The following is a 15,161-nucleotide window of genomic DNA, read 5'->3' on the forward strand; positions in this document are numbered from 1 at the left end:
GCATAACTATACTCTTTTCTCTAACCCACATAATGTTTATGCCCATTTGGACTACCTTTTGCTCTCACCCTCACTGTTCTCCCTGGTTGATGATGCAAGTTTTTTGGATGTGCCCTTATCTGATCACCTTCTGGTAGTTTTAACATTACAGATCACATCTGACCCAACCGAGCGTAGTTGGAGTTTCCCTAGATACCTATACAGCGACCTAGCTTTCCATAAATACCTCAGGGAGCAGTGGATGGACTATTATCACAATATTCATAAACCAGATATTGATCCTGTGTTTTTTTGGGAGGCCTCTAAGGTGGTACTAAGAGGGTTTATTATTGCTTACGTGTCGGGGCAGAGAAAGAGACAGGAGGCTGAACTTCTAGCCCTTTCCAAAGAATTCCAAATACTAAGTAGAAAACACATTGCTAGTATGAACGCAGAAGATAAAAGTCCCCTAAAAGAACTAAGGTGGAGTCTAGATGCCATCCTTACACAACGAGCAGCTCGGGACATTTATTACCAATGGTACAAGCTATACCGCTGGGGGGGGGGGGAAGCTAATTTGGTTCAGGTAATATTTTCCAATAAAGACATTCAAGGGAAAATATATACTAATGAACATCAAATTAGGCAACAATTTGTCCAGTTTTATGAGGTGTTACATTCACAGCAAATCTTTCATGAGTCAAGACCACAACATCTTCTTCCAGGGCCTCTCATTACCTAAGTTGTCCTTGGATCAACTTGATATCTTATATGCCCCCATTACTTGCAAAGAAATCACAGAGAACATAAAGTCCTTGAAACTTACCAAAGCACCAGGCCCGGATGGTTTTGGGCTGGGGTACTATAAAATAATGTTGAACCTTGTATCTCCCATGCTGAGCGCAGCATACAATCTTCTCAGTCCTCATAAGGGCCTGGGGAACCCTAATATGGCCCACGTGGTCCTCTTGCCCAAGCCTGGTAAAGACCCCTTGCAAGTAGGTTCCTACCATCCTATTTCTCTTCTCAATCAAGGCTCCAAACTCTTGGTGGCGTTTCTAGCTAAGCGATTGAACGCTTTCCTACCGTTATTAATACATGAAGATTAAGGGGCTTTATCCTGGGATGGTATGCCTCTATGAATCTAACTAGGGCACTGATGGCACTGCAATCTATGTGGGGCAGGGGAAGCACAGCTGCTATTGTAGGCCTTGAATCAGAAAAGGCCTTTGATAGTATATCATGGCAATATCTATTCTGGGTTCTGAGCAAGTATGGGCTGGGAGACTTCAAGACTGGGTCCATAGCCTATATTTACACCCACAGGCTCATCTTTTAGTGAATAGCCAACTCACTACTACATTCTCCCTTGTATATGGGACTCAACAGGGTTGCCATCTGTCCCCTTTTCTTTTTCTGCTTGCCATTGAGCCGTTAGCCATCAAGATTAGGGAGGACCTGCACATAGAGGACATTAGATAAGGGAATAGAGAGAGTCGCATTTTGCTGATGATATCTTGCTATACTTAGAGCACTCTCATCTCCATTTGGATAGGACCTTGGAACATATTCGCCATTTCAGATGGATATCAGGCTTGCGAGTTATTTGCAACAAGTCTGAACTTTTACCTTTGGGCTCTAATGGACAGGAGTCTTGGCAGACTGGCCTTGCCAATGAGGAAACCAATGAAGTACCTAAGGGTTTATCTGAGCTCCATCCCTAACTTATGTACCAATACAATGTTCAGCATCATACTGAGACCATTCAAGCCTTATGTGTTAAGTGGAAGGAGTTACTGTTAGGCTTGTGGGGAAGGATAGCTTTGACTAAAATGATATTCCTACCCAAGATAATGTATCTGCTTTAAACTATTCCCCTTTGGAGAGTCAATAAGGATGAAAGAACCTTCCGTTCTATTATAACTTAATTTACTTGGCGCAACAAATGGGCTCAAATTAGCTATTCCAAATTGGTACTTGACAAAAGGATGGGGGGTCTGAACCTTCTGGACATTAGACTTTACAGTGTAGCAGCTATGCTGCATTTTATCCATGAGGGATTTACAGGTCACTTCAAATACTCCCCACCGGATTGGTTGACCACGTGGTGTTCGCCACATTCCTTTATGAACCTGTTGCATCTGAAATTCTCAGCTACCCCTCGGGTGTCCTCTAAGCCGGTACAGTTCTTACAATCTATTAGATGGGCTTGGAGATGGTGGCAAAAATGTCAACGGAAGATCCAGGAGACTTCCTTACTGCTGCAGATGGTTGGGAATGTGGAATTTCCACCAGGGGTTGGCCAATCTTGGTTTCAGATTTGGGAGCAGAGAGGTTGCAGGACTTTGAAAGACCTATGGGATCTGAGAGGTGGAGTCTTCCCAACATTTGCTCAAGTGCAGTCCAAGTGGGCACTACCTTCAACTCATTTTTGGGCCTATCTTCAGGTTCAACATTACTACTTTTCTTTGCAACAGAGATGGAGAGATTCTTGTGTGGTCCGTTAGACACTCAATTCTTGAAGATTCCTTCAAAAATGAATACACTTAATACCTAGTTTAAATTGCTGAAAAATGTGTGCAATGTGCTACCTATGGATAAGATAGCAGCCATGTGGCATAGAGATTTGGGGGTTAGTTATACATGACAGCAGTTTTTGAAACTATTTGACCACGTTCATACCTTAGTGGGCTCAGTCAATCTCAGGAAAATGCAATATAAGATATTACACTGGGTATACATATCTAGAGACCGAGGGGAGTCCATGGGCCTGAAGTAAAGGCTGCTTTGTTTACAGACAGCAAGGTACAGGCTGGCTATATGGGAGGGGAACTTATGCATCAAATGTAACCGCTCCCCGGGTACCCTTATACACCTTTTTCTGGAATGTGGCTTAGGGTTCTCCCTCTCTTAGAACAGATTGTGATGCATCCTATCCCTTGGGATTAAAGCCTGCTGCTAATGGGTGATCAAAGGGCTTTGGTGAGCAAAGATTTCTCCCTTCCCCATAGGAAGTTTATTTGCTTAGCCATTCTTACAGTTAAGAAATTTTTGTTGCAGTACTGGGTCTCAGATTGGGCAGCAATCTTTTCTCAATGACTTACTAGAATGCAGGAGATTGTCCAATTTGAGGTTCAATCTTTTCACACCTCTATCAGACTACAGAAACTAAGTTATGTGTCCCTTTGATGGGAAATATTGGCCTTTTCCTTGGGGGGCCATCAACTTTAACCTTGGCTTTAGACTGCACATTCCTTTCATAACTACAATTTTCTGATCTGGCATAACGGGTATGCATGGGGGGCATTTGTGGAGTGTGCATGGTGAGTCTTTGAATACCTTTTGGGTATGACTGACATTATTTGTTCTTTGGTAGGTATGCACGAAGGAGGGGAGGGATAAGCGGTTAAAAATGAATGAAGTGGCCCAGACGTTGATGCTCAAGATGTATATTGTTAGAGGCTTTGCCAATGTCACCTTGTACTTTGGAAATGAATACCTGTTTATGTTTTTGTTAACATTTGCACAATGTATATTGCTGCTGATTGTCTTTGCTGCATTTCATAATAAACTTTTTTTTTTCTTTAAAGGGATAGCATGTTACCTTTCCGATCTGTCATAGGTGTCTGCAAAGTTACCATGCCCATAGTTGTCAGGATGAGGAGGAGCCGGAAGAAATGGACAACGGAGAGCTGAGAATGCATAAAACTTAGGTTACTATTACTACTATTTATTATTTCTATAGTGCTACCAGAATCATACAAATCTGTACATTAAACACACAACAGACGGTCCCTGCTCGAAAGAGTTTACAATCTAATGGTGGCAGACACACTGTACAAAAATGGTGAATCAATATATGCTGCTCATATAGGGAAATATAAAGGGATGAAGAGGTGAAGAGAGAAGAGGACTACAGAGAGAATGACAAACAAATATGGTGGTTTACAAGTTGGTAGGGTTAGTACTTAAACACAGCTTCAAAAAAGTGGGCTTTCAGCCTAGATTTGAAAACCGCAAGAGACAGATCCCAATGTACCTAGTCAGGCAGGTTGTTCCAGGCATACGGTGCAGCAAGACAGTACAGTTGCAGATATGGTAGATAGCAGGGATGACAGTAGGAGAGATGGTGATCAGATTGGATTAAACAGTTTTTTGGGAGGAGGAGAGAAATTGTGCAGTTTCCTCCTCAATGATTTCAAAGAAAGAATAAAAGGCAGCAGGAGTCGGCAGAGGGATGGTAGGGTGGAAGTGAGGAGGATGAGGTGGAGGCGATATGGTTGAGAATTCAAGGTTAATCTTGGAAACCCTGTTGTGGAAGTACTCATCCATAGTCTTGGGAAAAAGTGAAGGAGGAGTCAGAAGTGAGGGCACTTTGAGTAGAGAGTTGAGCGTGGTAAAGAGATAGGGTTGGATCCAAGTGAATCAGTCAAGTGGGCTTATGGCAAGTGAAAGGGTGGATTGGAAGAAGATCAGCAGGAATTTGAAGTGAACAATGTCAGCGTGAGTGTGGGATTTCAGCCAGTAAAGTTTTGTAGATCAGGCACAGGAACATAAATTGCAGATCTTAGAGGTCAACCAGGGCTGGGGTTTGGTGCACCTTACAGGATGTGCTATGGGAGGAGCAAGGGTGTCAAGAGCAGAGGAGAGAATAGTATTATAAGAAGAAGACTGCTTTACATAGTGTAGTGTTTGAAAGGAGGAGGGAGACTATGGCGGAGATAATGCATGGGTCCTGCATGAGCCTGCAGGTTCCTGAATGGTGAGGGTTAGTCATGTCTAGGAGGGAGGGTGTTGAGTTGTGAAGGTTATCAGATGATGGTCAGAGAGCAGAAGAATTGAAGTGGAGAAGTTGGCAATTCAGGAGTTAGAGAAGAGGACAAGATCAAGGCAATGGCCATTCTTGTGAGAGTAGTGGAGCACAGCTGAAGATTGAATGAGGATATTAGAGCAAGAAACTTTGAGGTATAGGAGTCAGAAATGTCTTCAGTGTGAATGTTGAAAATCACGAAGGATAAGGGAAAGAGACAAGGGTTCAAGAAAGACGGAGTGGAAGGAGTCAAGGTCAATAAGAAAGGAAGATAGGGATTTATCAGGAGGTCAATAAATGACCGCTGTTCAGAGAGGAAAGGGAGCAAATAGACAAAATGGGTGGACCTCAAAGGAGGAGAATCAGTGAGATTGAGGTAGGCGAAGAGGTTGAAATCTACAGGAGGGTGAGAGTAGCAGTCTAGCTCCTCCTCTGAGACCTATTGGGCAAGGCATATGGGAGAAGTGGTAACCCCATGACATAGGGCAGCGACTGAAAAGAGTCTTCAGGGCAAAGTATACTTTAAAACATTAAATAACTGTGGACTTCATGTAAAAGCCTTTTGTGCAATGGCTCTTAGACAATTTATAAGGATAAATTCCTGTTCTAGACCAGTGTTTCTCAACTCGGTCCTGGAGTACCCCCTTGCCAGTCAGGTTTTCAAGATATCCACAATGAATATGCATGAAAGAAATTTGCATATAATAGAGGCAGTGTATGCAAATCAAGTTTATGCAAACTCAATGTGGATATCCTGAAAACCTGACTGGCAAGGGGGTACTCCAGAACTGAGTTGAAAAACACTGGACTAGACTGTTCAAAGGTTGAGGTAAAAGAAACCCACACAGTGGATATAAATGGAAAAAAAAAATCAATATTAAAACATAAAGCACTTTTAATAATCCACACTCCATTTCCCAGTATGTTTAAAAAATCAGGAGAAATATGTACGCAAAAGCTTCCATCATTACATATTGTCTTGGAATGTACAAAATGCCTCTGACTTGTCATTTTTAATAGTGATATAAGGCAAAGACTGCAAGGGTAAACATGCTTTTGGAAAATTCCTGTTAGTGATTCTACAAAATTGAATTGATTATGCAAATACATCCATCCTCCCTCCTTTTTAGGACCATTAGGGTAATATATTTAATATACCACCTTTCTGTAGTGCAACCAAATAGTTTACAAATTGTTAGTAACCATATCATAAAGAATATACTATATACTGCCACCTTGCTGTTGTCAAAGTGAAATTAGGAAAAGGGCTTCATAAACTTTGCCATCATAAACAAAAGACTTACATTTTGTGCCATGCTTTTAGATCTAAAACTATAAGATTTTCTACAAAGAGAAAAAGCAAAGTTATTCACCTGTAGCAGGTATTATCTGAGGACAACAGGCAGATATTATCACATGTGGGTGACGTCATCCACGGAGCCTGGCACAGACAATGCAAAAGTGTACTGTCACCTTAAAAATCTCAAGACTGACCTTACTGCGCATGTGCGAGTGCCTTCCTGCCTGTCGGCTCGCAGGACCATCATTTCAGTAACAAAGCTAAGAAGCCAACTTAAGGGTGGGAGGATTGTGAGGATATCTGCTTGCTGTCCTTGGATAATACCTGCTTCAGGTGAGAAACTTTGCTTTATCAGAGGATAAATAGACAACATATTCTCACATGTGGAACTCCCTAGCTGGCGGGGTTATGCCTCTGAAAAGAGAGTTATTGACAACTACCATCCTACTACTATCAATTCAGTCATGTCTGACCCTTGGATACTCTGTAGACCAGTCCTAACCATGCTTCCCTATTTTCCATGATTTCTTGCAATTGCTTGATGTTCATTCCTTTGACATTCTTAATGGCATCCAGCCAACGGGCCTTTTGTCTCCCCTGCTTCCTTTTAACAAAGCTTAAAGGAAACACGATTATAAGGACATGAGGAGAGATTGACACAACTAAAAAAATAAAATAAAATTGGGTTTTCTGAGGAAGTTGGTCTGGCAAAAGAACCCGAGTACTCTTCCCAGAACAAATTTAAGATAAGTGTTATTTGTCATTTGTTGACTAAATAATGAAAATTTGTTCCAGTTAAATAATATAATAGTACTATAAAGTGCAATGAAAGACTAAGGGCCTCTTCTATCAAACTGTGCTAGCGGTTTTTAGTGCAGAGAGCCGCGCTGAATGGCCTGCGCTGCTCCCAACGCTCATAGGAACTCTATGAGTGTCAGGAGCAGCGCGGGCCATTCCGCGCAGCTCACCGTGCTACAAACTGCTAGTGCAGTTTGATAGAAGAGGCCCTAAGAGAGGTGCATTTAGGGGTGCGTCCCTGGTTGTGTTCTCTCTACTGTTAAGAATCTGAGCACTTATAGTAACATGGTTGAATAATTTCCATTGAGATATTTGGTGGTCCTTTTTTGTTAAATATTCATATCCTTTTACCACTGACCATCCGAGAAGCACCTCATTTTCTAATGAATTTGCCCTCATCATATATCCAAAATAGGTCAGTTTCTGTCTGGTAATCTTGCCTTCTAGGGACAACTCTGGGTTTATATGATCAAGAACATCTTTGTTGGTGATCCTAGTTGTCCATGGGATTCTTAGAAGTCTTCTCCAGAACCACAGTTCGAAGGCATCAATTTTTCTTCTATCTGCTTTTGTTAGTGTCAATATCTTGCAACCATATGTTGCAATTGGGAACACAATGGCAGCGATCAGTCTTTGATGGTATCTGAGATGCTCTTGCACTTCACTTGCACACCCCAGTGCTAATCGATGCTTGATCCCTGCTGTTGAGCTGTCACTGTGATCAATGAGGGACCCAAGGAAAACAAAGCTGTCAACCACTTCTGTTTCTTCATTGTTGATTTTTTGGGGGCTTTCTTGAGGTGGTAGTCATGATTTTGGTCTTCTTGATGTTCATGTAAAATTCCATCTTTCCGCTTTCTTCTTTCAACTTCAGGATCAACTTCTTGAGGTCTTTCTCACTCTCTGCCAGCAGGGCAGTATCATCTGCATATCTCAGATTGCTGATGGCTCTTCTGCCTATTTTCACCCGAACACTTGAATCATCTAAGTCCAGCTTCCTCATGATTACTTCTGCATAGAGGATGAAAAGGAAAGGCGATAGGATGCATCCATGCCATGTTGCATCGGATCCTGTAACCCATTCGATTCTAGGAAGTTCACTATCCTTTCTTTCAGCAACACTTCCATTATTTTTCTAACAACCAAAGTGAGGCTTACCGGCCTGTAGTTTCCCACTTCATCTTTGTGAATAGGGACCACATCCGTTCTTCTCCAATCCCCAAGAACATAAGAACTTAAGAATTGCCACTGCTGGGTCAGACCAGTGGTCCATCGTGCCCAGCAGTCCGCTCCCACGGCGGTCCCCAGGTCAAAGACGAGTGCTCTAAATGAGTCCAGCCTCACCTGCATACTTTCCAGTTGAGCAGGAACTTGTCCAACTTTGTCTTGAATCCCTGGAGGGTGTTTTACCTTATGACAGACTCCGGAAGAGCGTTCCAGTTTTCTACCACTCTCTGGGTGAAGAAGAACTTCCTTAGGTTTGTACGGAATCTATCTCCTTTCAACTTTAGAGAGTGCCCTCTCGTTCTCCCTTCCTTGGAGAGGGTGAACAACCTGTCTTGATCTACTAAGTCTATCCCATTCAGTATCTTGAATGTTTTGATCATATCCTCTCTCAATCTCCTCTTTTTGAGGGAGAAGAGGCCCAGTTTCTCTAATCTCTCACTGTACGGCAACTCCTCCAGCCCCTTAACCATTTTAGTTGCTCTTCTCTGGACCCTTTCGAGTAGTACCGTATCTTTCTTCATGTATGGCGACCAATGCTGGATGCAGTACTCCAGGTGAGGGCGCACCATGGCCCGGTACAGTGGCATGATAACCTCTGATCTGTTCATAATCCCCTTCTTTATCATTCCTAGCATTCTGTTCACCCTTTTCGCCACCACCGTGCATGGCGTGGATGGCTTCATCGACTTATCGATCAGAACTCCCAAGTCTCTTTCCTAGGAGGTGTCTCCAAGAACCGCCCTGGACATCCTGTATTTGTGCATGAGATTTTTGTTAACAAAATGCATCACTTTACACTTATCCACATTGAACCTCATCTGCCATGTCGATGCCCATTTCTCGAGCCTGATTATGTCACGCTGCAGATCTTCGCAATCCCCCTGTGTCTTCACTACTCTGAATAACTTTGTATCATCCGCAAATTTAATCACTTCGCTCGTCGTACCAATGTCCAGATCGTTTTTAAAGACTCCCGTCTCCAGAGATTTGTTGAACAAGTCCCTAATAGGACCCGCCAGAACCTCTCTGAACTCCCTCATTATCCTGGGGTGGATCCCATCCGGTTCCATCGCTTTATCCACCTTCAGTTTTTCAAGTTGTTCATAAACACTTTCCTCCTTGAACAGTGCAGAATCTACACATCAGATCACTGGTTCCTCCAAATGGTGAGTCAGAGCTATGCACTTCATTTCCCAAAAAACATCTCCATACCATCCTCCAAGAGAGGCCTCTTTCATCAGATGACCCTCCTTTGCCAAGAACTCTTGGCCCTCCTCCACCTCAGTGCCATAGAACAAGTACCTCTGCAGGAGAGGGGCCATAGGTTCTATTCAAAGTATTTCCTCATACCAAAATAGACCGGAGGTCTCTGTCCAATTCTGGACCTCTGCTTTCTCAACAAATACTTGGTGAAGGGAAAATTTCACATTGTCTCTCGGGAACCCTGTTACCACAGTTAGAGAAGAGCGACTGGCTCTGCTCTCTAGATCTCAAAGAAGCCTACAAAGGAAATATCTTTGCTTATCAATGGGAGCATGCCACTTTCAGTACAAACTACTCCCAATTTTACTGGCATCAGCACCCAGAGTATTCATGAAATACTTAGTGGTAGTGGCTTCAATCCTCCCTTACTTAGAAGGAAAACTAAGAACTGATAGTCCCACGAGCCGACGCTGGACGGGAAGTTGGGCAGTCTCAAGATTTTAAAAATGACAGTACTCTTTTGCACTGTTTGTGCTGGGCTCCATGGATGATGTCACCCACATGTGAGAATATGCTGCCTGCATGTCCTCTAATAAAATTATTTCCACCAAATATAAAGGTATCTATTGAATATGAATATAGCATTAGATATACAGTTGTCACTAAAAATAAATATTGTTTAGAAAAGGACAACTTCTCAATAAATATGGATAGTCTATAAACACTCAAAGGTGTCCCTAAGGTCTTGTCGAAATAAAATGGCCATTTAGGCACTTTTGAGTGTTTATAGACTGTCCATACTTACTGAAAAGTCGTCCTCTTTTTAAACAATATTTATTTTTAGTGACTTCCGCTTAGTGACTATAGGGTTCCTTTTCAAAATAGAAAAATATCCCAAAAATAGCATAAAGGGGTAGATGGACGTTCTTCTCGCTACAACTTCTAAATTGCTATTTTCAAAATCCATTTTGTAGACAGTTTTCTTTGTTGTTCATCTGCAGTGTGTCTTATTAGTGTAGCAAGCAACTTCCTGAAGTAGCCCAGTGGTTGCTGCAGTGGACTATAGAGATGGGGAACCAGGCCCATATCCACTCTAACTAATACACTAGTACATATATGAGCCCTCCAAAACCCACCCTATAACTACTCATATACCGTAGGCATAAGGGCTATTGTTGTAGTGTACAGTTGGGTACAATAGGTTTTGGAGGGCTTATCGTACCACATAAGGAATTTATGGTGAGATGTGTACCTGGGACATTTTATGTGATGTTCACTGCAGTGCATGCCCCACTGCCCTGCTGGGGATATCTGTGTGGCCAGTCTACTAAAGATGCTGGCCCCTCCTATAACCCAATGGCTCATTTTGTGCATTTTTCTTTTGAACCATTTTTTTACAAAAATGGTTCAAAAAGATATATGCACTGGGCATAAACACATCTAAGAAATGGCCATTTTCAAAACAACTACTACTAGATTTGGGGACATTTTCTGCAAAACATTCAAACTTGGATTTAGTCGTCATATCAAAAATGTCCCTCTATGTCTAATGCGATATGCATGTTGAACAGAGATCATTATTTTTGTTGAATGTTTTTAAATCTAGCAAGGGCTTTTGATACTGTAAATCATGAGATACACTTGGATAGATTAATATCAGTAGGTTTAATGGATAACACAGCATCCTGGGTTAGATCATACTCATCAACCAGAAAACAATAAATCCCAACAGGGCCAGCATAACAATTATGCAGACTAGGTGGATGCCTAGGGTAATAGCTTCCAGGGGCTAACAAAGAGAAGCTTCAGTTAAAGCATAACACTTGGTCCTGACTGCTGTACAAACGCAGAACCATCAGTATGTACCTGTACCATAGGGAAGGTGGGCAATTTCTAGAAAGCCCATTTCAGTTGGGTAAATAACTTTTGGAAATTTCCCTTTCGCAAATCAAGAACTGATAGAAAGGTAAAGGGAAACGGGAATGCTGGGATGATTTTATGAATAGGCTGAGGCTAAAATTATGATTTTAAATTTATTTTTGATTTTAGTATATTTTTATTTGTCTGGTTTTGTGATATTTTACGTTAAATTGTGATGACTGAACTGTGTAATATATAAATATATAATATATAAATCTGTACTCTGCCTAGAAGTGGATAATAGTGTGATACATGTAAATAAATAAATAAAATATATTTGTATATGTGATGTAGTTTACATTACATTTGGTAGGAAAGCAGGATACAATCCCTCAGAGAGGTAAATGGATCGGATATGCTGGGAGGTAGTAAGCTGTTGAGGAAGATTTCAGTTCCCAGGAGGCAAAGAGGCTCTGGATGAAGGGACTCAGGGTGCAGGGACCACAAAGCCTGATTGAAGGAACATAAAACGAGACTCATGTTTCCAGAATGAGTGATGAGTGAGTCAGCTTTCGGACAGTCAGTCCAGCAGGCCATGAAAAGAGAATCAGGCCAGGTAAGACCCTGCCAGGGGGGGAGGTGGATGACTTGGTGCTCCTATAAGGAAAATGCTGAGGAGAAAGTGAAGTACAGTAAAACCTTGGTTTGTGAGCATAATTCGTTCTGAAAACATGATTGTAATCCAAAACACTCTTATATCAAAGTGAATTTCCCCCTAAGAAATAATGGAAATTTTACATCCCAAAAACTTTAATACAAAATACTGTATGTAATGTACTCGTATTGCAAGACTTTGCTTGTTTAGAACAGTCACTACACTGTCAGTGTCAGAGAGAGAGAGAAGAACTATCGGCTCAGTTGTGATGATGTGATGCGTATATACTGTATGTACTTGTATTGCAAGATCTTACATGTATATCAAGTTAAAATTTAATGAAATGTTTTGCTTGTCTCGCAAAACACTTGCATACCAAGTTACTTGCACTCCAAGGTTTTACTGTAATTGTGGGGCTTAAAAAAAACCTGTTTCTAGGGAAAGGGAACCTAGAACACTGAAGGTGGGGTAGAAGAAGAGGGGCTTAGAACCCATTAAGTGCTTTGCCCCCCAGACTAAGCAAAAACACCTGGCTGTGAAAGAGAAGCACAATTGTTCTTTGGACATTGTTACAAGCTGCAGGCTGCTGGAAAAGCTTGCAGCTACAGCAGGTTAAAGCCAGCTTGGCTATAAAAGAGGTAAATAAATATTGCTGTTCTTTGATTGGACATTTCCAGCAGCCTGCAGCTTGTAACAAAGCCTGGCACTACAGCAGATTTAAGCCCGACTGGAAAGGACAAAGCCATTAGTTAAAGAAGAGTAATTCTCCTTGTTGCATTTGATGCTGGGTAGAGGGCCACTGGGACAGCTGAAGTTTATTGAGAAGCTGTTCCCCAGCAGAGACTATGTGGAATTTTCTATGCCAAAGCCTTAGCACTGTTGGAAAGGACCAGATTTGTTGAGATACTGCAGAGAGGAACTGCTAAAAGAAGGAACATCTGTGTTCTAGAGAATTTTAAATATTTGGAAATGTGGAGGGTGATATTAAGCCAAGCACCTAACACATAACTATGCATGGATAAGTTAGCTCTTTATAGTTATGTCTGTACTCAGCTACCCTGCTATGCATTTATATTACTATTCTGGAATGGATGGATTTGGGATGATCTTGATTAAGTCTTGAGGGAGGGAAGTCTAGATGTCTGAAAGTTAATTGAGGTGGGTACAAGGTTTAAGATTCTCCTAGAGCTTGTTGCACTAGACCTCAGTCAAGATAAACAGGATCCTAGATGCATAACTATGGGGGTCCTCAGAGCTCCCCCTTTACTATTCACCCTTTTATCATCCTTTAGGAAGAATACATGTACTTATGTTGTGCAGAGGATATACTGTTTGAGAAAAATGCTGCCAGATTTAATGGCTAAATTACAAATTGAATTTAATAAAGTACCAAAACAGATAAATGCTAGGAAATTTCACTGCTATGCTTTCTCAAGACAGATTCTCAAGCATTGTTCTTTGGTTGACACCTAGATACCTTTGAATTGTCAAAGGGTGGCAGCAGAGTTCAAGATGGGTCCCTATCTTGAATCAGTTACAGCTTATTAAAATCTTGGCATCTGGATTGATCATACCTTAACTTTTAATTAGCAGCTCTCTAAACAGGTAGAAAAACTGTCAAGATAAAGTACTATGCAAATTAGAGAATGCACATACATAAACTCAAGGAAATGATAACAGCTATTCAAATGTATCTCACTGCTCCTATGTCTGTTTTTAATATACAGAAGAATCTTTAGAGTTGTCCATTTTGTTTCCAAATTCATACATCATGATTTGCTATCCAATGAATGGCTTATAATTGACGGAAAAACTGACTTGAGCTGTCATACAAAAGCTATTTTAGGTACCCCACTCCTACATTCAAAACCTTTTTATCTTAAACCAAGATCCCACTACACTTGTAGAAAGTGTTTTCCCTTATTAGTTTTAAATCTGCAGAACTAGTAATTAAATATGTTGCAAATGTTTTGAGTTGCAATTCATGTGATACAAAGCAAAAATTCTAAAGTTTTAATAAATTTTATTAGTTTTACTTAACCACCCTATTGCCCTGAGACCCACTAGCAAACAACCCAATTAAGCAAAAACAAGCAAAGGCATGTCTTAATTTACAAAAAGAAGCGCCAAGGGATGAGGTGACTGGAAGATGTCTCTGAATTACCTGCATTTTGTTGCTGTTGCTGTTCCTATCTCTGGCTCTGAGTGTTTGTGCTCTAGCAAAGAAAAAGGGAGACTGTCTTTATATAACTCTGGACCCCCTCCTTGCAATATGATCCGCTTGTGCCTCTTTCAGCCAGACTCGGGTCACTCTGCTTCCTACTGGGCCCCCACCATCTCCAGGATGAAGTTGTAATAAGCAAGCACGGCCAAGAACATGTTGTATACAGTAACAAGACATACTGAAAGGAAACAAGACGGCAGCAGGGGACCAGCAGAGAAGGCAAGATAGATTTCTGCTACAGAAATCCAAGTATAGGATGGAACTTAGAAGCTTGGATTGTCTCAGCTGAGAAATTATGGCTTCTGTACACAATGTTATCTGTCCAAAGGTTAGGAAGCATAGTATAATTCCCATCCTGAAGTGGTTATGTTTATTAAAAACTTTTTATACCTCATAACGATCCAAGCGGTTTACAATGTATAATTCGCATTCATCAAGAAAAGAACTCCATTTAAAAATAGAAAAGGAAAGATTAAGAACAAAAGTTTAAAAAAAAATTTTTTCTTCATAATATATTATAACAAACAACATCTCAATAATAACAATTCTAATGGTAGAACAATAAAACAAATCAAATCTCAATGAACCATAATTGATACATACAGCTAAAAAATTTTCATTACAAAATTAATCATTACATAAACAGAGATCACAGTCCCAAGTTCTATTCTAAGTTGAGAAAGCCAATTGAAAAAAATTTGCTTTAAATGTCTTTTAAAATTTATATATGATTCTTCTTTTCTCAAGTCTATGGGCAAGTTATTCCATAACCGCGGAACTAAATAAAAGAATGTACAATCTCTAGTTGACACAAGATGTGCCTTTGAGATATGAGGAACAACTACCCTATTATCATTCAGAGATCGTAACTTGGGGAGTAAAATGGCACCAGGTTAGAAAGATATGAAGGCTGTAACTGAAATAATGCTCTATGTGCCAACATTAGGATCTTAACTTTGATCCTAAATTCCATTGGTAACCAATGGAAATTTAAATATAAAGGTGTCACAAAGTTTAGGAACAACAATATTATCCCCACCCAACTTTTTCAGGCTGACTCATGGCACATCATATAAGGAGTAATTCTGTACAGAATATCTAGAGA

At 40.8% G+C, this 15,161-nt stretch overlaps 1 protein-coding gene across 1 annotated transcript in view; it reads right to left on the reverse strand.

Annotated features, from left to right (window-relative positions):
- Nucleotides 1-14,131, reverse strand: part of LOC117360514 (microfibril-associated glycoprotein 4-like) — a 53,096-nt gene extending 38,965 nt beyond the window's left edge. Inside the window, exons 1-2 of the mRNA XM_033944375.1 lie at nt 13,997-14,131; nt 3,584-3,671 (exon numbers count right to left, since the gene is read on the reverse strand). Of these exons, the coding sequence (XP_033800266.1) occupies nt 3,584-3,671; nt 13,997-14,002 (94 nt within the window). The 5' untranslated portion in view covers nt 14,003-14,131. The remainder of the gene's footprint in view (nt 1-3,583; nt 3,672-13,996) is intronic.
- Between the last annotated feature and the right edge of the window lie 1,030 nt (nt 14,132-15,161).

This window comes from Geotrypetes seraphini, chromosome 5 (genome assembly GCF_902459505.1).
Source record: "Geotrypetes seraphini chromosome 5, aGeoSer1.1, whole genome shotgun sequence".
In the NCBI taxonomy this organism is placed as follows: Eukaryota; Metazoa; Chordata; class Amphibia; order Gymnophiona; family Dermophiidae; genus Geotrypetes; species Geotrypetes seraphini.